Source organism: Lemur catta, chromosome 3 (genome assembly GCF_020740605.2).
Source record: "Lemur catta isolate mLemCat1 chromosome 3, mLemCat1.pri, whole genome shotgun sequence".
NCBI lineage: Eukaryota > Metazoa > Chordata > Mammalia > Primates > Lemuridae > Lemur > Lemur catta.
In genome coordinates this window covers 90,663,527-90,686,947 of record NC_059130.1, presented here as the reverse complement: position 1 = coordinate 90,686,947, position 23,421 = coordinate 90,663,527, and the positions used below count along the sequence as shown (strand labels likewise).

The 23,421-nt window shown below is 35.7% G+C and overlaps 1 protein-coding gene across 2 annotated transcripts in view; it reads right to left on the bottom strand.

Moving 5' to 3' along the window:
- SPATA6 (spermatogenesis associated 6) overlaps window positions 1-23,421 on the bottom strand; it is a 108,537-nt gene that overhangs the window by 66,280 nt on the left and 18,836 nt on the right. For both annotated transcript variants that reach the window (XM_045548078.1, XM_045548080.1), the window contains exons 4-5: window positions 4,752-4,793; window positions 3,627-3,751 (exon numbers count right to left, since the gene is read on the bottom strand). In XM_045548078.1, coding sequence (XP_045404034.1) covers window positions 3,627-3,751; window positions 4,752-4,793 — 167 coding nt within the window. The remainder of the gene's footprint in view (window positions 1-3,626; window positions 3,752-4,751; window positions 4,794-23,421) is intronic.

Genomic DNA, 23,421 nt, shown 5'->3' with positions numbered 1-23,421 from the left:
CACATGGCTGTTGGCTGGAGGTCTCAGTTCCTTTCTAGATTTTGGCAAAAACACTCAGCTCCTCATCACATAAGCCTCTCCATAGGGCTGCTGAATGTACTCGTGACATGGTTGCTAGTTTCCTCAAAGTGAGTGAGTGATCCAAAAGCAGAGCAAGGAGGAAGCCACAATGATGTAGTCTCAGAACTCTTAACACTGCCACTCCCACCACATTTTACCTTTTCAATGAAGGAGTATTAAAAAATTTGTGCACAGGTTTAAAACTACCAGTCTGCTCTCTGACCACAAATTACGTGCATTTCTCTCACGTATTAAATATACTCATGCTGCACCAAAAAAAGAAAAGAAAAGAAAACAAAACAAAACAAAAGGTCTCATCCTTTTATAACTTCAGCTTGAAATCCAGGATGTTGGAATCTAAATCAAATCCCAGTATAGCTAAGGCTCCTCAGGTATAGTTCTTTAAGTACAGCTTCTAAAATATAGTTCCTCATGATCAGAAGACCTATGAACTGAAGAGACAAGTTATCTGCCCCACACATACCCAATGTACCCATGTGCAGCAATCACTGTAGATATTCCTGTTCAAAAAGGGAGAAAATAGGGTAACAATTCTGAAATCCAAAATGGAAGTTCCTTGATTAGGACTTAGTCCTGTTCCTGCTCAGAAATAACCATCAATAGTTCTTGTCCCCAAATTCTGGGCTCTTGCTTCCCATCCTTTGAATCATAATGCCTTTGCAATGAGAGGTAAGCTATTTGTAGCTGTTTAGTGTTCTGAGCTTGGGTCCTGTCTATAGAATTTTGAAGGTCCCAAAGCCTTTTCATTTTTTAATGTCTCCATTTCAGACTAAGCTGGTGGTGTTTCTATCAGTATAATGCTCTTAAAATTGTTTTGGTTCTCATATAAATCTTACTGGAGTTCACTCCATGAGACAAAAGATACACCCTTCTCTATATTGGGCTTCTGCTGAGATTGCTGAGAGAGAATGCCCTTAAGCATCTTAGAAAACGTATTTGATTAAATGATTTTCTAAAGCAACATGTTGGATATCTCTGAGGTTTTAATGGAGGATTTTACAGTCACACCGTCAGTTTTACCAGAAGACCATAATTTTCTGAACTACTCTGGAATGATTTTTCACTCATAAGTCATTTCTGTAATTTCAGCATTGTCTGTCATTGGGAAAGGCTGGGAATCGTCAGAAGCACAATGTTCTGACTCCGTTTTGTTTAACAGCCTTTCCTTCTGCTTCTCCCTCTCCTCTCATATTGTGGTATAAACAGAAAAAGAGAAACCAGGCGGCCCCTCTAACACTTTGTCTGAAAGCCTCCTTAGACAGACCACCATTGCATTAGGTATCTTTCCTAATTCCAAATTACTGCAAGTGACTGTTATTAAACTTTCTGCCATTACATAACAAGGATCCCCTTTTCTGTTAGTTTCCAGTAACATTTACCTCACTTCCCTGCAAACACTCATCTGACAATTCCTTCAAGGATCTTCAAGCTTTCACAAACACTCCAGCAAAGCCCTTCCAGCTTCTACCCTCTCCACAGAGCTGCTTGAGTGTCCTCACACATGACAGTTGGTTTCCACCAGAATGAGTGATCTCCCTGTCAACTTTTTGGCAGGTGTGCTGCTTTCCCCAATTAGAATTGCAATTGGCCTAGCAAAGCTGTGGGCTTTCTTAAATCACTTCCAATTGAAGTCACACTATTTGTCCCACTGCCCAAAATTGATCTTAGCAATATCTGGTGGCAAAGCTGCTAATTTTTGAGTCTAGCCCAACGCTGGTGAAGTTACAGTCCTCGCTGACCAAGCAGGCTATGGTAGCATCCCAGGCAAGAAGGCCACATACTCCTGTCATTTCTGCTCAAAGCTTTAGCTGTTTTTTAAGCACAAAAACCTCTTCATTTGTCTTGTCTTACTGATCAGTTTCCAGTGCACTGAAGTTGTTATTTGTGACAATTTTGTCCAGTTTTACACTCATTTTGTATGGAAGAAATAACTGCCAACCTCTTCACACTGCCATTCTTAGAAGTACTAATTTTTATATATTTTTTGCCTTAGTAATCTGACATCTTCCAAATATATGCAAAAGTAACTCAAATTAAAATCATGAAAGATAAGTCCCTGTTAATGGTCCATACTCTTGAGTTTATATTCCATCTTGGCATAATGCAGCATTTTAAATTAAAGAAACCATAATTTTAAAATACGATTTTTTTTTCATTGCATGTTTCCACACTATTTTTTAAATACTCTGAAGACTTTTATAGTACAGAAGCTGGCTAATGGACAATGAATATATCCCAAAGGAGGCATATTTTCACAGACTTGCGAGTCAACTTTTATATGTTCAATAAGGTAAAATAGCTATTTCCTTGGATAGAGCGTATCATAAAACTAGAGCTACAGGAGAAATTACTTAATTCATTATATTTGTTCATATATCAATCAACCCACTGTCCTTAATCTGATTATTCTAATATTTCATAAAATTAGTAAAAAAAAAAAAGTTTGTCCAAATAATTTCAAGCTAGCCAATTTTTGCTTTTCCTCCTTTGAAACAGCATGGGCTCTCACAGTTTCTCTGCATGGAAGACTTACTTTCAGGGATAAAAATATTTTTAAATCATCCAACAGAAATTGAAGGAAGTTGTAGGAAAATGTGGAGCTGTCATTTAATGCAGCTTTTAATTTTAGGTATATGAATATATAATTCTATTCCATGAACATTTTACAATTAATCTATCCAAACTCCTACTAATGGACATTTCAATTTCCATTTTTCCCTATTCTGAACAATACTACAAATGAATATTCTTAAGAAGGCTATTAGTATACCAAGGACAATACATCTCTAAGATACATACCTAGAAGGTCATCTAAGATACATACCTAGAAGGTCATATGCCATGAGAATCTTTGCCTTTACTAGATATTTCTGAATTGTGATTGTTCCAACCTACAGGGCATAGCAGCATTTGAGAGTTTCCAATTTTTTACACTTTTGATAGTGCCAGTAAATAAATTTTGCCAATCTTATAGCTATAAAAATGGAATCATATGGCTATTTTAATTTGGATTTCGTTAAATGTTAATGAGATTGAGTATCTTTTCAAATGTTTGTTATCATTCCTTAGAGAGAAAAACAGAAGAAATAGAGAGAGAGAGAGGAGATGGGAATTGGGTGAGGGGCAGAAAGAAGGGGAAGAGAGAGATTTGAAGAGTATAAGGCAAAATAACACTTTTTAATTTTGGACGGTACATGCATGGGGTTTTTTTGTTTGTTTGTTTTTGTTTTTAAAATAGAGACGGGGTCTTGCTCTTGCTCAGGCTGGTCTTGAACTCCTGAGCTTAAACAATCTGCCCGCCTCGGCCTTCCAAGTGCTAGGATTACAGGCGTGAGCCACTGCGCCCAGCCCATGCATGGGTTTTGTTAAATTATTTTCATTTAGATTTCAGTATGTAAAATAACATAATTTTACAAAACAAATAAGTTTCAAACCAAATTAAACTTTGAATTAGTTCTTCACATTCAAGGTGTTTGAAAGATATGTGGTGATTTCTGACAATGATCCTTCACCAAAAATTGATTCAGAAAATAGGAAACACTTACTCGAAGGCCAGAAATCCTCCTCATGGTAACTTGGCGGTTTGAATCATGGTGTCCAGAAATTTGGTTTGGACCCGGGAACATGAAATCTCGTGTATTTTCATCATATGTAGACAGGGTTTCACCCACTACAAGAAAGATATCCTATGATTCAAATTATGACAAAATATTCCCTTTAGAAACAAAATTATCAAATATGAAATATTTATTGCCTGATGCCTTATTAAAATATCTGCTTCAGGTCACGTTTATTTTCTAGGAAAGGAACATTAAAATAAAGATATGTTAAATGGATTAACACATTTCCTTTTTCAGAAATATACTATATATTAGTAATTCCCTTCTCCCTCTTTTGGAAAATGGGATATTCATGTGAACTCAGTGAGAACCTGTAAGTTCCTAGAAAAAAAAAATTTCCTTAAAAATATGAAGTTGGGATGACAGTTACACATCAATTACCATCCCCACAACTTTTTTCTATCTCCCATTTTTATCTACCTACCTTTATAAGATATTAGATTACATACTGAAAATAGTTGTTACATTTTCTAGAATTTGTGGCTATCTGAATTAGGTATACAAGTAATATTTAGAATTTTCAGATTACTAGCATTTAATAAAATATAGCTTCCATTTTTCACATAAAATAAAAATTTAAGACAGATATCTTCTATAATCACAGAAATCAATATCAGAAATAAAACTAGCCTCTATATTTCAACTCTACCTTCTCCAGGGATCTGTAATGTTTACTAAATAAGGTTTTATAATAGCCAACATGCAAAATCAAAAATAATTAATTATCAATAAAAAGTATACAGTTTTAGAAAAATCACAAAAACTTAAAAGTGAATTTTTATGACTGTCAAAAAACATCCTAGAATGATAACAGGTTATTTTCCACTTTCAATTATTACAATTATTCAATTTTAGAACAATGTGTTCAAGTGCTATTTATGTCAATCTTTTGTATACATTATTTTGACATTTTACACATAGCGGACTAATGGCAGAAACTCAACATTGTTCTAAATTTGGGAAGAGGAGTAAAAGATAAGATTGTTTTTAAAAACACTTCATTGAAATGAGTTCCCATGTCAATTACCTTATCAATATATAGTACAGTACCTGGTGGAACTAGTTGTATCAACTCGAACACTGCTGTATCATCTGAAAATTTAAAGAAAAATTTCCTTAAATAAACAAATTAATAACAAATAAAAATTAGTTATTTTGCTACAGGAGTATCTAAAAACCAAAGTAATTATTGGGTAGACTACATATATGCTTATATCTTAGTATACTATGTATATTTTTATAAATATAACTTATGCAGTGCATATATCTAGGTACAGTTGACCCTTGAACAACGCAGGGGTTGGGGCGCCAACCCCTGACACAGTGAAAAATCACGTATAACTATGGTCTCCTCAAACACTTAACTATAAATAGACTACTATTGATGGGAAGTCTTACCAATAACATAAATGGTCAATTAACACATATTTTCATGTGTATTACATACAAACATGTATTAATATATATATGGATCTTAGAAAGCTGTAATGATTAACTGTGCATTAGCCTACTAATAGAAATTTAGAATAATGAAACAGATATAATGGGGGTAAAGGAGGATGGGAGAGTAAAGAGAGAAAGGATGAGGGCAAAAATAAATTAATGGGGAAAAGATTTCTGCTTCTATAATGGCAACATACACAATGCAGATCAACCATTCTAATGAAAAGACTAAGAAAATCTGGACAAATTATTTTTTTCAAATCTGATTGTATGCACAAAGAAGCTAACAAAGAAGTGATAAATTACAGAGCTAAGATCTGGGAGAAGAAGGAAAAGCCAGGGAGATGAGCCAGACACTGGAGCTGCTTCCTCCCTAAGAGCATTGGCTAATTCCAGAAAAGCCAAATGAAAGAACTTAGCTTTGCTGATATTTTTATGGTCTCATAGACTTTTAAGTAAAATATGACTGCGTGGTCTACCAAGAAGGGAAAGCCTTTATAAAATCTGCTTACTTTGGATAGGGCCCCCAAAAGACAATTATCATAGCAGTAAGGATGAACTGAGAAGAACCTGGTCCTTACAAAAAGTAAAACCCAGCTTCAAATCATCTCAATCTCTCACATTAGATTGACACGATCAAGAATTGCTAGTCCTATTAGCAGCCTTCAGAAGACAAATGAAAAGCAAACATAAAGGGGAGAAAGATAGCAAAATGCAATCTCTCTATTTCTATAATTTTTCACATACAATGTTGAACACTCAAAATTAACTAAGACTGGTACAATTATTTTGGGGAAACTGTTCATCAGTATCAACTAAAACCAGGTATACATCTACCCTTTGATCCAGAAATTCTACTCCTAAGAATATACCAAGAGAATTGAGTCTATGACCATACCACCCTGAACACGTCTAGACCTCGTCTCATCTCCGAAGCTAAGCAGGGTCAGGCCTGGTTAGTACTTGGATGGGAGAACTGAGTATCTATGTTTACCCAAAGATATTTGTAAAAATATTCACAATATTTTATTCATAATAATCCAAAATTTAAAAAATCCTTCTTAATAGAAAAATTAATTGTAGTATATTCATACAATGGAATACTAATGAGCAATAAAAAGACACAACATAGATGACTCTTACAGACATTATGTTTAGTAAAAAAAATTCAAAGAAATACATATTATGTGATTTCACTTCCATGAAGTCCAGAATAGACAAAATTAATCAATGCTGATAAAAGTCAGAATGTTAATTATCTTGGGGGTGGTATTGCCTGGTCAGGGCACAAAGGAACCATCATGGATGCTGGAAATGTTTTATATTTAGATGAGTGGTGGCTACATGGTTCTACACAAATGTCAATAGTCACTGAAGTGTACTTGTAAGATTAAGATTAGTACACCTGAGACACTTTATTGTGCAAAGAATAGCTAAGGCAATCTTCAAAAAGAATAAACTTGTATGGACTTAAACTACCAGATAGCAAAAGTTAAGCTACAGTAATTAAGAAAACATAGTATTTATGTAAGGAGGGACAAATAGACCCATGAAACAAAAGATAATCTAGAAAAAAATCCACATGTAGGTAGGTATTTAATTTATGACAAAGTAAATACTATAAAGCAATGAGAGTAAGTCTTTTCCACAAATAGTATTGCTTAGTTAGATATATATATGAATAAAACAGAAATTTTATTCCTACTTCATACCATACATAAAAATAAAATCCAGGTGGACTGTAAATCAAAAGGTAAAAGGAAAAGGAATAATGCTTCTTGAAGATTATCTAGAATATCTTCATAACTTGGGGTAGACAAAGATTTCTTAAGAATGACAATAAAAGCACTAAGCACAAAGGAAAAGATTAATAAAACTACATTAATAAGTCAGATCATATTAAAAATAACTTGTTCATCAAAATAAGAATGACTAGTAGATTAAAAATACAAGCCACAGAAGTGGGAAAAGATACTTGCAACATAAAACTGACAAAGGGCTTATAACTAGAAAATGTAAGTAATTCCTACAAATTATCAAGAAAGGAACAAACAACCCAAACAGAAAAACGGGCAAAAGATGGGCAGTTCACAAGCAGAAGGAAGTAAGGAAAGATGCAAAGGACCTAGGAAAAGAATCCCTACATAGCCAACATGCACACACTAGGAAGCACAGTAGATTGATTAGACAAAAAATTAGCTGAAAGTAGGAAGAGGGGGCTTGCTCATTCCAATAGCAATGAGTTCAAAAGATTTACAATGAAGTGTGAAGATGGGTTCCTATGCAGAATCGAGGCCAGAAGACTAGGTAGAACTATAAGGAATAGAATAAAAATTGAGCAGGACAAAAAAAAAAAAAAACTCCAGGAAAAAAAAAAAATGGATGAATAAAAGTGAAACGGACCACAGGCAGAAAATCCCAGAAAGCAAGCCACCACACTTTGAACACTGCACAAAGGGGCTCTTTGAAGTTAAAAAGTTACCCTGAATAACTCTTTCTTCTAAAAGATCAGAAAAAAACTGAATTAATTTTAAATTCAATTTTAAAAATGAGCAAAGAAAAGGATTAAGGTCAAATCTCACACTAAGTTCTTATTTATAAAAAAATAATAATAAGCAAAAGATTTTTAAAAACTCTATAATGACAGCAGCCAAAAACATGCTAGCAAAATAAAACAAAATCATAATCTACTGAAAAATTAAGAAAGTAATACAAGATACTGAAGAACTACATAAATCAAAATTAGAAAAACACAGAAGTGAGATGGTATAAATCAGGAAAGAAGTACAAATAAAGAAAGTCATTTCAGAAATGAATGTAAATTAAAAAAAACAAACAAGTAAATAATAGAACAGATAATGCCTTAAAGGAATAGAAGAACAAAAAAGGAGAATTTTTTTAAACAAAATAAACAAACCAAAAAAAGATTTTAAAATGGAGATATAGTAACAAATATTAAACAGGCAAAAAAGATACAAAATACTATAATAGTAGTTTCTGATAAAGAAAACCAAGGCAAAGGAAGAAAATAAATTTTAAATACCACAATTCAGGAGACTTTGCTGAAATGTGAAAAAAGATTAGAAACTACAAATGAAAGAGAGCACATTGTACCTAGAATACCAAGCCATAAAAAACAACTTCAGGACATAGTCTAGTAAAATTACCATTACTTTAAAAATAAGTAAAAAACATTTTAGGCACTTAGGCAGAAAAAACAAAGTGATTTGTAACATTAAACTTTGAAAAAATGATTTAAACAACCAAGGGAAGACTTGGGTTAAGCTAAGCAAAAACAAAAATAAACTATAAAAGTATACAAAGGAGAGAAAACAATTACTAGTTCAAGGAAAAGTCTTTTAAGAAAAATAACCATAGTCAGAGAGAAAGATGGCGGAGTGGAGGTGACCTCCTGGATTCGTGCTCCTGGAGAGGAAGGCATGGATCTCAGTCTGCCACAGCGCTAGAGGATTGCTCCCCCACAAGAACAGCGGTGTGAATCCGTGGAGAATCAGAGTGGGACACAGAGAGCAAGAAAAGACTGAGGTGAACGGGAAATCAGATCCTGAAAATCTGGAGAGTGCGGGACGGACAGTAGAGAGGGGAGCGTGAGACGGCTGCACCCGCCTCACCAGTGAGTGAGGTGGGTTCAGCCCCACAGGAAAGCGGCCTGTTTCCCCACTGACCCCCACACCCACTCAATTAGGGATCTGCCTGAAGCCGGTGCGGAATCACCACGGGAGACGCGGGGCTCTGTGGAGAGGAGACAATAGCAGGGGGCATTTTGAACCCCGGAGCCCTGTGGGCGGACTGCATCTGGCGGGAGAGGGTTTGCGCTGGGCTTCAGTGAAAGACACCTGGGGGATGCCGATCTGTCTCCTTTACGCGGGCGGCCGGGCTCCCGCAATCCCGGCTCCTCCAGCCGCTGCCGGACCCTGAACATTCGCCCCCAGTGCCAGCAATCGGCGGGCGGGCAGCCACCATTGTCAGGGTCCCCAGCCTAGCCCCTGCGGAGTGACTGGGAACCGGGCAGCTCCCTGAGTGGCTCCCTCCCCTAGTCCATGCACCCCCACTAGGAGCTCTGCCTTCGCGTGAACAGAGTGCTTCCCCAGTCGCGAGGGAGTGAAGCGTGGACCTTATGGATACTGGGGCAGGGCGGACCATCGCCCCTGGGAGCTGCAGCAGCCGGGGTGCTGGGTGAACCAGGGCACCGCCCCCTCCCCCTTGCCACTGTCTTTCACGCAGACAGAGGCAGAAACCACCTCGGGAGAGGAAGAGGCAAGTTTTGAAAAAGTTGCTTTCCGTCTGCAATTAGAACAGCCCAGTGACTGGACTCTCAAACCGGTTTTGGGTCAAATTAATTCTCTGGGGCTGGAACCAAGAGGAGCAGCCCCCCAGATGAGGTAGCAAAATACAGAACAACACGTGAAGGGCTCCCCCTAGTGACAGAGGAGGCAGCTTACCTGGGCTGCTGCACAGTCCAAGATCAGCTTGCACTGCCTACCTCTATCCAGGCTAAAGCTGAAAGAAAGGACCTAGCGATTGTTCCAGATGGGAAGGGGTCAGCAAAAGAACTCTGGGAGTATAAAGAATCAAGCTGTAACCTTGCCCTCAAAGAGGATTACTAGTTCTCTACCAATTGACACAAACCAGATTCAAAATAGCAACATGTCACAGGAAGAATTTCAAACATGGATCATAAATAAGCTGAATATTATGCAAGAAAAAATGGATAACCAACACAAAGAAACCACAAAAAAGATCCAGGACTTGGAAGAAAAATTCACTAAAGAAATCGAAATATTGAAGAAAAATCAAACTGAACTTCTGGAAACGAAGTATTTATTCAGGTAGCTACAAAACACAGTGGAAAGTCTCAAGAGCAGGGTAGATCAAACAGAAGAAAGAATCTCAGAGATCAAAGATAACACTTTCCAATTAAATAAGTCAGTCACAGAGATGGAGCAAAGAAATAAGAGAAAAGACCAGACTCTACAAGAAATGTGGGATTATGTGAAGAAGCCTAACATGAGAGTTACTGGCATTCCTGAGGGTGAAGAAGAGAATAAGCAAGCGTTGGAAAGCTATCTGAAGATATAATTGAGGAAAATTTCCCAGGCCTTGCCAAAACTCTAGATATACAGGTTCAGGAAGCTCAAAGAACCCCTGGGAGATTCATACCAAATAGGAAGACACCACGTCATGCAGTTATCAGACTGACCAAAATATCCACTAAAGAGGCCCTTCTTCGAGCTGTAAGGAGAAAGAAACAAGTAACATACAAAGGAAAATCCATTCGAATCATGCCAGATTTCTCAACTGAAACCTTACAAGCAAGAAGAGACTGGGGCCCCATTCTCACTCTTCTGACACAGAATAATGCTCAGCCTAGAATCTTATACCCAGCTAAGCTCAGCTTTATATATGAAGGTGAAATTAAGACATTCTCAGATAAACAAAAACTCAGAGAATTCACCAAGACAAGACCAGCTCTCCAAGAAGTACTCAAAACAGAGCTACACACAGACCAGCACAAGAAAGAACCACGAATATAAAACTACTCAAGAGAAGATAAAAACCCAGTTATCACAATGGCTCAAGTGAGAAAACAGAATAATGAAATTCAGCCCAACATGAGGAACAGAAATCAGTCTCACTTATCAGTTCTCTCATTAAATGTGAATGGACTGAATTCCCCACTCAAGAGACATAGACTGGCCCAATGGTTAAAAAAATACAAGCCAAGTGTCTGCTGTCTTCAGGAAACTCATCTAACCTGCAAGGAAGCATTTAGACTGAAAATAAAAGGGTGGAAATCAATATTTCAAGCAAATGGAAGCCAAAAGAAAGCTGGCATGGCGGTTTTAATCTCCGATAACTTAGTTTTTAAATCAACAAAAGTAATGAAAGACAAAGATGGTTCCTATATACTGGTGAAGGGTACAATTCAACAAGAAGACATAACTGTACTTAATATATATGCACCCAACTAGGTGCACCCAGATTCATAAAGCAAACCCTACTTGTTCTGAACAAAATGATAGATAACAACACTTTGATAGTCGGAGACTTTAACATGCCACTGACAGTACAGGACAGATCCTCCAAACAAAAAATAAACAAAGAAATAATGGGCCAGGCGCGGTGGCTCATGCCGGTAATCCTAGCACTCTGGGAGGCCAAGGCGGGTGGATTGCTCGAGGTCAGGAGTTCAAGACCAGCCTTAGCAAGAGCGAGACCCCGTCTCTACTAAAAATAGAAAGAAATTATCTGGTCAACTAAAATATATATATAGAAAAAATTAGCCGGGCATGGTGGTGCATGTCTGTAGTCCCAGCTACTGGGGAGGCTGAGGCAGTAGGATCACTTAAGCCCAGGAGTTTGAGGTTGCTGTGAGCTAGGCTGATGCCATGGCACTCACTCTAGCCCGGGCAACACAGCCACACTCTGTCTCAAAAAAAAAAAAAAAAAAAAAAAAAAGAAATAATGGACTTAAATAGAATGCTAGAACAAATGGCCCTGACTAACATCTACAGGACATTCTACCCAAAATCCACAGAATATATTTTCTTCTCATCAGCTCATGGGACATTCTCCAAGATTGACCATATACTAGGACATAAAGCATGTCTTAAAAATTTTTAAAACATAGAAATTATACCATGCATCTTCTCAGATCACAGCAGAATAAAAGTAATAATGAACCCTAACAGAAATTCTCATTCCTACTCAAAGTCATGGAAGCTAAACAACCTTCTCCATAACGATTATTTTATAAATGAAGAAATCAAGATGGAAATCAAAAGATTCTTCAAATTAAACGACAAAGGAGACACAACTTATCAAAATCTGTGGGACACAGCTAAAGCAGTCCTGAGAGGAAAATTTATTTCCATAAATGCCTATATCAAAAAGACAGAAAACTTACAAATACACAATCTAATGAATAGACTCAAAGAGCTGGAGAAGGAAGAACAGACCGACCCCAAACTCAGCAGAAGGAGAGACATTATTAAGATCAAATAGGAACTAGATGAAAAGGACAACAAACAAACCATAAGGGAGATTAATAAAACAAAAAGTTGGTTCTTTGAAAACATAAACAAAATTGACACACCTCTGGCTAGACTAATCAAGAGCAGAAAAGAAAAAACTCTAATAACCTCCATCAGGAACATGAAAGGAGAAATCACGACCGATTCCCCAGAGATACATGATATCATCTATGAATTCTACAAAAATCTTTATGCGCACAAATTGGAAAATGAGGAGGAAATGGACAAATTTTTAGAAACACACAGCCTTCCCAGGCTCAACCAGGAAGAAATAGAATTCCTGAATAGACCAATATCTAGATCTGAAATCAAAACAGCAATAAAAAACCTTCCCAAAAAGAAAAGCCCTGGACCAGATGGGTTCACACCTGAATTTTACCATACCTACAAAGAAGAACTGGTGCCCATCCTACATAAACTATTCTCCAGTATCGAGAAGGATGGAATTCTCCCCAACACATTTTACCAAGCCAACATAATTTTAATACCAAAACCAGGAAAGGATGCAACAAAAAAAGAAAACTACAGACCAATATCCCTTATTAATATAGATGCAAAAATTCTCAATAAAATCCTAGCAAATCGAATCCAAGTGCTTATCAAAAAAATAATCCATCACGACCAAGTAGACTTCATCCCAGAGATGCAGGGATGGTTTAACATATGCAAATCTATAAATGTAATTCACCACATAAATAGAAGCAAAAATAAAGACCATATGATCCTCTCAATAGATGCAGAAAAAGCATTTGACAAAATTCAACACCCTTTTATGATAAGAACACTTAACAAAATAGGCACAGACGGGGCCTATCTAAAAATGATACAAGCCATATATGACAAAGCCACAGCCAACATCCTACTGAATGGGGAAAAATTGAAAGCATTCCCACTTCGAACTGGAACCAGACAAGGCTGCCCACTGTCCCCATTACTTTTCAACATAGTATTGGAAGTCCTTGCGAGAGCTATCAGGCAAGAGAGCAGAATCAAGGGAGTCCAAACAGGGAAAGAAGAGATCAAACTCTCACTCTTCACTGATGATATAATGTTATATCTAGAAAACCCCAAGGATTCAACCAAGAGACTCCTGGAATTGATCAATGAATTCAGTAAAGTCTCAAGATACAAAATCAATACATACAAATCAGAGGCATTCATATATGCCAATAACAGTCAAACGGAGAACCAAATTAAGGACACAATACCCTTCAAAATAGCAACAAAGAAAATAAAATACCTAGGAATATATTTAACTAACGAGGTAAAGGACCTCTATAGGGAGAACTACGAAACACTGAGGAAGGAAATCACAGAGCATGTAAATAGGTGAAAACCATACCATGCTCGTGGATTGTAAGAATCAACATTGTTAAAATGTCTATACTGCCCAAAGTTATCTAAAGATTCAATGCAATCCCTATTAAATTACCAACATCATTTTTCACATATATGGAAATAATAATTTTATGCTTTGTATGGAACCAGAGAAGACCCCGTTTAGCAAAAGCAATTTTAAGCAACAAAAACAAAATGGGAGGTATTAATTTGCCAGACTTCAAACTATACTACAAAGCTGTGATTATTAAAACTGCTTGGTATTGGCACAAGTGCAGGGACACAGACCAGTGGAACAGAACAGAAAATACAAATATAAAACCATCCTCATATAGCCATCTAATCTTTGACAAAGCAGACAAAAATATACTCTCGGGAAAAGATTCCTTATTTAATAAATGGTGCTGGGAAAACTGGATAGCCACATGTAGAAGACTAAAAGAGGACCCACAGCTTTCACCTCTCACAAAAATCTAATCACGGTAGATAACAGACTTAAACCTTAGGTGGGAAACTATTAGAATTCTAGAAGAAAATGTAGGAAAGACTCTAACAGACATTGGCCTAGGCAAAGAATTTATGAAGAAGACCCCTAAGGCAATCACAGCAACAACAAAAATAAATAAATGGGACCTGATCAAATTAAAAAGCTTCTGCACAGCCAAAGAAACAGTCATGAGAGTAAACAGACAAACTACAGAATGGGAAAAAATTTTTGCATACTACACATCAGATAAAGGACTGATAACAGGAATATATTTAGAACTCAGGAAAATTAGTAAGAAAAAATTGAACAACCCTATCAAAAAGTGGGCAAAGGACATGAATAGAAATTTTTCAAAAGAAGATATAAAAATGGCTAACAAACATATGAAAAAATGTTCAACATCTCTAATCATCAGGGAAATGCAAATCAAAACCACAATGAGATACCACTTAACTCCGGTGAGAATGGCCTTTATCAAAAAGTCCCCAAACAAGACATGTTGGTGTGGATGTGGAGAGACAGGAACACTCATACACTGCTGGTGGGACTGTAAACTAGTGCAACCCCTATGGAAAACAATATGGAGATACCTTAAAAAGATTCAAGTAGACCTACCATTCGATCCAGCAATCCCATTATTGGGCATATACCCAGAAGAACAAAAGTCATTCTATAAAAAGACACCTGCACCCGAATGTTTATAGCAGCACAATTCACAATTGCAAAGATGTGGAAACAACCCAAATGCCCATCAATTCACGAATGGATTAGTAAATTGTGGTATATGTATACCATGGAGTATTACTCAGCTATAAGAAAGAACGGTGATACGACATCTCTTTGATTCTCCTGGAGAGAGTTGGAACCCATTATATTAAGTGAAGTATCCCAAGAATGGAAAAACAAGCATCACATGTACTCACCAGAAAATTGGTTTCCCTGATCATCACCTAAATGCACATTGGGGAATGATACCAACTGGATATCAGACTGAGGCGGGGGGTGGGGGGAGGTGATGGGTGTATGCCTACATGATGAGTGCGTTGTGCACCATCTGGGGAATGGTCCTGCTTGAAGGTGCTGACTCGGGGAGGTGGGGGTCGGGGGAGGGGATGGAGGTATGACTACATGGTGAGTGCCAGGCGCGCTGTCTGGGGAATGGACACGCTTGAGACTCTGACTCAGGGGGATGGGCAGGACATGGGCAATATATATAACCCGAGCTTTTGTACCCCCATAATAAGCTGAAAATAAAAAAAAAAGAAAAGAAATAACCATAGTTATTATATATGTGATATATACACCACATGGCTCACCTACAAATACTTTTTACATAGTTATAACAATACAAACCAAAATTGTGATATACCTATATGTGGAGGATTGAAAGACACAAAATGGACATGCATATGTTTTGAAGGCAAGTAGAGAATGTGTGAAAAGAATTTAAATCATGAGTTTCCACAATGCAAGTAGAATGTCTAAAACTAAAAAATCAAAATATTCCAAATTCAATAAAAACGTGTTATCGATAAGAAGGTAAATACAAAGAAAAACAATTGATAAAAAATGAAAATTAGGCTCTAGGGGAGTAGGAAATGATGGGGGAGAGGGATGTTATAGGACTTTTGCTTTTTGTAATAAGCCTGTAGACTATATATAACTGATTTAAAGAACAATAACCTAATTTTATGACTGATTAAAAATAACAATATAATTCTAATATAAGTAAAACCAAAGTTAAAACAGTTGACCCTTGAACAACAGGCGGCTGGGGAACTAAACCCCCACAGTTGAAAACCTGCATATAATTTTTTACTCCCCCCAAATTTAACTACTAATAGCCTGCTATTAATAAGAAGCCTCACTGATAAAATAGGCTATTAATACATATTTTGTATATGTATCATGTACTGTATTCTTATAATAAAGTAAGCTAGAGAAAAGAAAATGTTATTAACAAAATCGTAAGAAACAAAAAATATATTTACTATTCATTAAGTGGAAGTGGATCATCATAAAGATCTCCACCTTCATTGTCTTCATGTTGAGCAGGCTGAGGAGGGAGTGGAGGGGTCGGTCTTGCTATCTCAGGGGTAGCAGAGGCAGAAGAAAATCCACATGTAAGTGGACCCATACAGTTCAAACCTATGCTATTCAAAGGTCAACTGTATATTTATATATGTATACATATGTATATATGTGTGTGTATATATAATATGGTCTGAGAGCAATTCCAACAAAATAATAAAGTTAATGCAGAAAATAATTTCATGAAGAAAAGTAAAAGGCTAAGAATAAAGCCAAGGAAGGAAATAGCCCTTTTATAAGCAACCTGAGTAAAACAGTAGTACACCACACCAGCCAGAATCATTATGGAATGAGCCAAACACATAAGCAGAACATAGCCAATAAAATAGTCATCACAATAGTAGATGAGTATTCAATATCACCAAGTTACTATTGCTGAGAATGTACAATGAAACAAAAAAGAGGTAGCTATTAAAATATATTTCCAAATATAACTAGGTTTTAATTCCAATGAGCTTGCTAAAGGTAATCTTTAAGTATCAATGGTCTCAGAAGGAACATGAAGTTTTTAAAAAAGCGTTTAAATAGAAAACAAATTTAAGATTTGTGTTGATATACCATAATATATATATCTTCTGAATCTACCATCAGCAAAATGAATAACTGTCACACAAAGTTAATTAATGAACTAACTAAACAGTACAGGTTGCATTGATAATGAAACTCCTCAGCTATAACTGGCCTGAAAACTGCCTGAGTTTGTTTAGCTTATATTTTATCATTAAAATACAGATTAAAAGGGGGAAAGGGAGGAAATTTCTCTCCAAAATTAAAAAAAAAATGAAGATTAACTTCTACTGAAAAAAACTATTTCATAGTTTCTATAAGCAATTTTCTACTCCTTTATATTTAAAAACATACATATTTTGGCAAAAGTACTTCAAAGAGAGTATGATCCTGGGAAAACAGCAGAATAGGAAGCACCAGGAATCTGTCTCCACCTAGACAACAATCACACTGGCAGAATCTGTTTGATGTAATTATTTTGGAACACTGGAGTCTATTGAAGGCTTGCAACTTCCATGGGAAGACTTGAACTATTAATATAAACTGCAGTTACTTTCAGCTCTTAGCACAGTGGCAGCTACCCATCCCTCAACCCTCAACTCCCAACCCACGGTAGGCAGATGTGCATCCTTTCTAAGAGCAACCTACATGCAGCTTACCAGGGTGGGCAGAAAAAGACCCAGTCCTCCAAGTATCAAAGACCTGTGCTCTGATCCCAGAGCTTCTGATTTCTGCTTCTGATCACAGAGGTGCAGAAAGAGGCTTGTGGCCCTTGTCCTTGTACTTCATCCCATTATTGCCAGCCCTTGCCACTCAGGCTGAAGTGATTTCCAGGGAATTTAAAGGGCCAGGACCCTTTGTTTCCCCTTCATTTTTTTTTTCTTTTTCACCATTTGGGAGCCTTAAAGGATAGGACATTGAAAAACAACTGCATATGTAGAGAAAAATATAAGGTAACCACACATGCCCAGGGAAAGGCTCAGAAAATACCTTAAAAGGACTTTTAAGTTTATACCTCAGGCTAATCTTCAACACACAGGATAGCCTATAACAATCAAAACAAAAACAAAAACAAAAGCCAAAAACAATAACAAAAACCAGCAAAATCCAGGGAAAAGAGAGAATTTGGTTTCAACAGTTACCCCATATTATTATTGTTATTATTATTATACCACATTGAACTGGACTGTTCAAATGTCCAGTTTTCAACAAAAAATCATAAGGCACAAAAAGAAATAGAAAACTATGCCCCAAAGGGAATAAATAAATCAACAGACACTGTTCCTAGAAAAGACATTATGGCAAATAAATCAGACAAAGACTTTAAAACAACTTTCTTAGAGGTGCTCCAAAGGACAATGCTTAAAGGAAGATAGGAAGAAAGATCAACAAAATTGGCAAACAGTTTCAGAAATGAAAATTGGGACATTATTATTGATTCTACAGAACTAAAAAGGATTATAGGAGAGTACATGAACAACCATATGCACACTAACAAACAGAATGTCCTACATGAAATTGGACAAACTCCTACAAAGGCAAATCTTACCAAGACTAAACCATGAAGAAACAGAAAATCTGAATACATTTATAACTAGTAAAAAGATAAAATCAGTAATTGAAAATCTCCCAACAACAACAACAAAAACTCCTGGAACTGACAGCTTCACAAGTGAATTCCACCAAGCATTTAAAAGAACCATACCAATCCTTCTCAAACTTTTCCAAAAAATTAAAGAGGAGAAAACACTTTGTAACTTAGTCTATGAAAAAAGCATTACTCTGATAATAAAGCCAAACAAAGACACTACAAAAAAAATATAGACCACTATCACTAACAAACATTGATGCAAAAATACTCAACAAAATACTAGCAAACCGAATGTAGCAGCATATTAAAAGGATTATATATCATAATCAAATAGGATTTATTCCTGGAATGCAGGGATGGCTCAGCATATGAAATTCAATCAATTTAATTACACCTCATTAACAAAATGAAGCTAAAAAACACATGATCATCTCAATGGATGCAGAAAAAGCATATGACAAAATTCAACACCTTTTCATGATAAAAACACTGATCAAACTAGGAATAGAAGGAAACTACCTTAACACAATAAAAGTTATCTATGAAAATCTACAACAAACATAACACTCAATGGTAAAAGATTGAGAGCTTTACCTCGAAGATCAGGAACAAGACAAAAAGATGCCTACTCACAACATTTATTCAACATAGTACTGCGAGTCCCAGCCAGAGCATTTAAGCAAGAAAAAGAAATAAAAGCCATCCAAATTAGAAAGGAAGAAATAAAATTATCTCTGTTCACAGATGATATGATCTTACATGTAAAAATCCTTAAGAATTTCACAAAACTGTTAGAGCTAATAAATGAATTCAGCAAAGTAGCAACGTACAACACACAACAATCAACTTGCAACAATCAGTTGCATTTCTATGCAGTAACAATTTCCTGAAAAGGAAATTAAGAAAATTCCATAGAATAGCATAAAAAGAATAAAATACACTGGAATAAACTTAACCAAGAAGATAAAAAATTTGTATATTGAAAACTACAAAATTTTGCTGAAAGCAATTAAAGAACATATAAATAATTGGGAATACATCCTCTGTTCATGGATTGAAAGACGTAAGATGTTAATACCACCCAAAGTGATCTACAGAGTCAATGCAATCCCTATCAAAATCCCAATAATGGTTTTTTGCATAAATAGAAAAATCCACCCTAAAATTCATATGGAAACGCAAGAGACCCTGAATAGCCAAAAGAACCTTGAAAAAGAAGAACAAAGCTGGAAGACTCACACTTCAAAACTTTCTACAAAGCTATAGTAATCAAAACAGTGATATACTAGCATAAAGATAGACATATAGACTAATGGAATAAAGAGGCCAGAAATATACCCTTCCATATATAGCCAAATGATTTTTGATTTTTGATAAGAGTGCCAAGACCATTCAAGGTCTTGAGGAAAGTACAGTCTTCAACAAATGGTTCTGGGAAAACTGGATATCCACATGCAAAAGAATGAAATTGGACCCTTATGTAACAATATATTAAAAATTAACTTAAAATGGTCTTAAATGTAAGACCTACAACTATAAAATTCCTAGAAGGAAACATAGAACAAAAGCTTCATGACATTGGATTTTGCAATGATTTCTTGGATAGGACAACAGAAGCACGGGGCGGTAAGAAAAAAATAAATTGGACTCTATGAAAATTAAAAAATTTTGTGCATACCAAGGCAATATCAACAGGGTAAAAAGGTAACCAACAAAATGGGAAAACATTTGCAAATAATATATAACTGGTTAATATATAGAAATATACATAAAATATATAAAACTCTTAAAACTCAACAATAAAAAAATTCAAAAATGGGTAAAAGACTTGAATAGACATTTCTCCAAAGAAGATACACAAATGGCTAATAAGCACATGAAAAGATGCTCAAGATCACTAATCATTAGGAAAATGCAGTTTAAAACTAAAATGAGATACCACCTCACATTCACTAGGATAGATACTACTGAAAAGAGAAAATAACAAATGTTAGTTAGGATGTGAAGAAATTAGAACTCTTGTGTAGTTGATAAGAATGTAAAGTGGTACACCTACTCTGGAAAATAATATGGCAATTTCTCAAAAAATTAAAAATAGAATTATCATATGATGCAGGAATTCCATGTCTGGGCATCTACTTAAATGAATTGAAAGTAGGAATTCAAACAGTTATTTGTATACCCATGTTCATAGCAGTTTTGCTCACAATAGCTAAAAGGTAGAAGCAACCCAAGGTCTATTGATGGATGAAGGGACAGGCAAAATGTGGTGTATACATACAATGGAATATTATTCATCCTTAAAAAGGAAGGAAATTCTGACATATGCTACACATAGATGAACTTGACATGCTGTATGAAATGCACCAGTCAAAAAAAAATACATGTGTTTGCTTCGGCAGCACACACACACAAATATATATATATCTCTTTGTTATATATATATATCTTTGTTATATATGTATATATATCTTTGTTACATATATATATATAACACACACACATATATATTTATAAAAATACAGTATGATTCCACTTATTTGAGATACTCTGAGTAGTCAAAATCATAGACAGAAAGTAGAATGGTGGTTGTCAGGGACTAGGGGGAGTGCGAAATGCGGTGCTATTGTTTAATGGGTATAGAGGTTCAGTTTTACAAGATGACAAGAGTTATGGAGACGCCTAGTGGTGATGGCACATTATATTAATAAATGTATTTAATACCACTGAACTGTGCACTTAAAATGATTAAGATGGTAAATTTTATGTTATGTATATTTTATCATAATAAAAAATACTTCAGAGAGAAAATCTTTAAATTATTAAAGGAAAAGCTTTATAGAGAACTAATGCTGCTGAAACCCAAATAGTAAGTTAATGTAAACTACATCTACTAGAACATATAGTATAATTAATATTACTGTTCAACTATCCTTTATCTTATAACTAAAGATAACTTTCCTTCTTCCTCTGTAAAAATTCTCATTTTCACATGTACTTTTAGTGTGAGTTACAAATTAAATACACTGTAATACTCCAGAAATCCTACTCACATATAGTAAATCAAAAAGCTACAGTAAATACCTTAAGAGAAAGTGCTAGACTACTGTTAACGCTCTGTACCAGCAAGAACAACTGCTATAATTATTTCTTCTAAATGCCTATTTACCTGCCCTAATTATAAAGATAAATTGGTTGGAATACATTTGCTTTTGTGGATTTAAAATATGAATCTTCAGTCCTATCCTACAAGCTCTTCTGAGGATTAAGTCAGGGATACTGTCATTCACAGTCTTTAAAGGATTTATTCTCAGCCTTCAAATTTTCACCTGAAAGCCTTTTAAATATCCCAGACACCGAATAAGCACTAATTTCTAGAAGCTGAGAATCTGACGCTCGAATGAAACTGCTACTTTTCCCTATAGGCAAGGGAACTCAATAGGGACAGCTAGAAATCCACTGTAATATAAATAAAGATCATGTCTTCTCATTGTCCAACTGTTGAAGGGAATGAGGCCAGAACAGGTATTGTATTATAAATTCTCAAATATAAAATACATTTTCTAATCAAAGGACTATAACACTACAAACTGTCTCACGAGGATAGTTCTAGCAATCATAATAATAGTAATGAGGGGCAGTTATATAATGCATTTATGGTATTTTTTATTTAACTCCTTGGATATCAAATACCTAGTATGTGTCAGGTACTGCTATATGCACTAGAGATACAGCAATGAAAAAACAGGAAAAGTCTCTTTTCTTATAAAATGATCATTCTAGTGAGACAGAAAATAAAAAATAAATAACATATCAATGATAGAAAGAAAAACAGGAGGACCATTCGTCCCTTTTGTTGCCTGAGAAGTATCCTTTTTTACATCTTTTTTTTTGGCAGAAATATTAATAGCATACCCTTTTATTCTCAAAATATTCTGGAGCAGCAGATACAATTCTAAAGACAATGGGACAGAGATTGAGATACTGGCAAAAGGGGGGTGCTATTTCATATATGTTGGTAAGAGAAGGCCTCTTGGATTATGATGGTGAATCTGAGCAATGACTGGAAATAAGTGAGGCAGCAAGCCGTATGTATGTCTGGAGGAAGAGATTTTCACACAGTGCATTTGTAGTAGTAAGAGAATTTGTGTGTGCATGGGTATCTATCTGTAGACAAGAATCTGTAAACCTTCAGAGAGGAAGGATGGAAATCCACAGTTTCAGTAGATCTATGAAGTAGAAAACTTTTTCATTCTCTTTCTTGAATAAAAATGATTCCCAGGGTATATCTTAACTACTTTTATTCTGGTAGATTCCAGGATTAAAACTATTTCCCTAAAGAGAAAAACCTCTATGAATGTAAAATTGCCCTATTACGGCTTTTAATATATCATTAACATATATTTCCCTAGAGCCCATGTGATAATGGGTCTCTGGAGATTCCTTAGAGGTGCACATAGGGTATGAGATGGAACTGGAAAGTTCTGAAATAATAGCAGTAGTAATAATAATAACACACCACCATCAATAATAATAAACAAGCCACATTTTAGGTGATTATTAAGTCTAAGGACTATTATAATCATTTGACCTGAAGTTTCTCATGGATCTGATCATTTATCAGACTGTTATGTTAAGGGAGTCCTAGGATTCCCTTGAGCATTTGGACAATGTTCAATTTGTTTTTAAATAACATATTGTTAACGAATTTTGGATTTTAAACAGGCAGGGCACACATTAGTTTTGTATTTTAGACAGTAAGAAATGATATATGTGACTCACAATTTCAATAGTAGTATAGGTAGGTGGAAATTCCAAAACATTCCACATTGGTTCAGTAACTTTCCTTACTTGAAACGCTTCTCTTTTCTTCCATTGACATAAAGCCAAACTTTTACTTCTTTGGGCTCGACTTTATATTTTATTTAAGTGGGCTGTTTCTACCACTTCTGCTATCACTCTGTGTTTAAGTTTAAAGGCTCAGCACTGTAGAGGCTCACTGTAGAGCCATTTAGGGGCTGCCTCCACAGCATCTATTCCCCTCCTTTCCCCTTCCGTCAGAGATCTGTGTAGTTCTTAGAAAGCTGACACAGGTACCACCTAAACCAAAGGTAGAACATGTGTAGGCTAATAGGCTAAACCAATAGCATACTATATGCTCCTTCCTACCATGAATAAAATAAATTCAAGGCTTGATGAACAGTATGG